This window comes from Acyrthosiphon pisum, chromosome A1 (assembly GCF_005508785.2).
Source record: "Acyrthosiphon pisum isolate AL4f chromosome A1, pea_aphid_22Mar2018_4r6ur, whole genome shotgun sequence".
Taxonomy (NCBI): domain Eukaryota; kingdom Metazoa; phylum Arthropoda; class Insecta; order Hemiptera; family Aphididae; genus Acyrthosiphon; species Acyrthosiphon pisum.
This window is the reverse complement of record NC_042494.1, coordinates 166,044,444-166,047,090: the sequence shown is the minus strand read 5'-3', so window position 1 is coordinate 166,047,090 and position 2,647 is coordinate 166,044,444. Positions and strand designations below refer to the sequence as shown.

The window sequence follows — 2,647 nt, the reverse complement described above, 5'->3', positions numbered from 1 at the left end:
AAAAAAAAAACTTTTTATTATTAGTGTTTTGTAAATACTAATTTCAATTTAAAAAAAAAATAGCATTTTAATTCTTAATTTTTAAGACATTTTGCATTTAACAGTATGAAAAAACAGGCGTTCATAAGGCAGGAAGCGCGCTCTGGTGACTATAGAACTGTGGTAATATTTTCAATCAAGAGTGTATTATTATTATTATTATTATTATTATTATTATTATTATTTATTTATTTACAGGTAATAACCCAATTACATAAAGATTGTAATTTATTATATAATACATAAAGGTATGGTAAACACATTTGATAAATAACATTTGAAAAGATAAATTAATGAATAACTAAGATACTTAATATTCTAATAGTACAAAAAACACAGAAATATAGTAAAAAATAACAATTGGGGAAAATACTCAAAATACGAAAAACTCAATACAGTAGTAAAAATAATAACAGAAATAAATCTAATACATTTTTTTTCTTACAAAACTATTGAAAAAATCGACAGAATTTGGACTGAAATTAAAAAATTCAATTTGTATATCATTAACGATAGCCATCATTCTATTTATAGGAGCGGATAACGCATAATTAGTTTTGTGATTATTTATATAAAAAGTAGTTATGATTGATGATCTAGTTCTGACTTGAGGAACAGAAAAATTTAAAAAACTCAATAGCTCCGGACAGAAGAAAAAACCGTTTAGTAGTTTGAACAAAAATATTAGATCATTTACCTTTCTTCTGTTTGCTAAGCTCTGGATGTTAAATGTGTTCAACAAGGGTTGATAAGACGAGTGAGGTACAAGTATAATATTACATTTATAGGACATAAAACGGAGAAAGCGATTTTGGACATTCCCAATGCATTGAATTTGCGTGTTTAAATAGGGAGACCAAACTGTTGAATTATATTCAAGCTTAGATCTAACTAAGGACATAAATAGAATTGTTAATGAGTTATGGTTTTTGAAGTCTTTACAGTTTCTTGTAATAAAGCCTAATATCGAAGATGATTTATTGATAATATGTTGAATGTGGTGATTAAAGGTTAAATCAGACTCGAATATGACACCAAGATCACAAAATTCCTTTACACGATGTAAATGGTGGTTACGTAAACTATAAGTGTGAAGAATTGTGTTACGAGATCTCGTGAAGGACATAACTTTGCATTTTTCGAAGTTTAAAGGTAATTTATTAATATCACACCAATTAGCTAAAAAACTTAAATCTTCTTGTAATAAAGATGTATCATTACTATTTTTTATGAGACGGAACAATTTCATATCGTCAGCGAATAGTAATTTTCTAGAATAAAACAAATTTAAATCATTTATAAATAACAGAAATAGAATTGGTGCAAAGTGAGAACCTTGAGGAACACCAGATGATACAGTAAACGGAATCGATTTAAAGTTTTTACACTTGACTATTTGTTTTCTATCGGAAATATAAGAATAAATCCAAGAAAGAAAGGGGTCATTAATACCAATAGTACGGAGTTTAGAGATAAGAATTTGGTGATCAACTTTATCAAAGGCTTTAGAGAAATCTGTAAAAATAACATAAACTTGAAAACCTTGAGAAAAGGCATCAAGTATAAATTTCTGAAAAATTAACTGATTTGTGGCTGTTGATCTATCTTTAATAAAACCATGTTGATCCAAACTTATTAAAGGTAAGAGAAGTGGTGTAATCTTTTTTGAAATAATTGATTCAAAATTCTTAGGTATAATTGAAATTAATGAGATAGGCCTATAATTTATTATATTAGTATCATCATTGCCTTTGTAAATAGGTGTAATAAAACTTGATTTCCAAGCGGATGGAAAACAACCCGTTGATAATGACAAGTTATATAGGTATAATAAAGGGACACTTAATACAAATTTACAATTTGAAAAGAAAATACTCAATGCCTGGATTTGTTTTTGTACTCAACGTATATCAGTATACATATACGTATAGGGGTCCAGAGTGACGACACCTTATCAATACACCTTGAGTCAGGTACATTGCTCAATCACAGGAATTGTCATAGTATACATAGTAACGATGTAGTGGGAAGAGTATCATATGCGGATCGCCATAATCGGTTTGTTTAAGTCAGGTAAATCGACGGCACAAATTTTCAGTCTCTTGCGACCGCTTGAAATGAGTGAACGTTTTGTTTATCGTACCACAGGACGTTATCGTAACACTGGTGATTTTGTTGATCGGGTTAGAAGTGGTCGCCCTCGTTCTGTTCGAACGAAAAAGGCGATCGAAACCGTTTGTTCAAGAATTAATCGTAACCCTCTACAAAAACAGAAGATCATTGCTAGAGAGATGGAAATGAACGCACGATCGGTCTCTCGCATATTACGTGATGACTTAGGTGTATGTGCATACAAAAGATGTTAAAGCCATCTGTTGACGGACCGGTTAAGGGCAATAAGACATGAAAGATCCAAAAAGCTGCTACGCCTGTACAGTCGAAAAAAATTTAAAAATATTTTATTAACCGATGAAAAAATTTTTACTGTAGAGGAAAAATGTAACAAGCAAAATGATAGGGTATATGCAAGGTCATCATTAGAGGCAAAAGACAAGGTTTCACGCGTAAATCGAGGCCACCACCTTTCACAAGTAATGGTTTGGTGGGG

General features: G+C 30.4%; 1 protein-coding gene across 1 annotated transcript; it reads right to left on the bottom strand.

The window, feature by feature from the left end:
• Positions 1-200: 200 nt before the first annotated feature.
• LOC107883917 lies at positions 201-2,641 on the bottom strand. The gene is made up of 2 exons (XM_016804899.2): positions 2,368-2,641; positions 201-2,300 (listed from the first exon to the last, which is right to left on the bottom strand). Exon 2 carries the CDS (start codon positions 1,286-1,288, stop codon positions 464-466), a length of 825 nt encoding a protein of 274 aa, XP_016660388.1. The 5' UTR covers positions 1,289-2,300; positions 2,368-2,641; the 3' UTR covers positions 201-463.
• Positions 2,642-2,647: the final 6 nt, after the last annotated feature.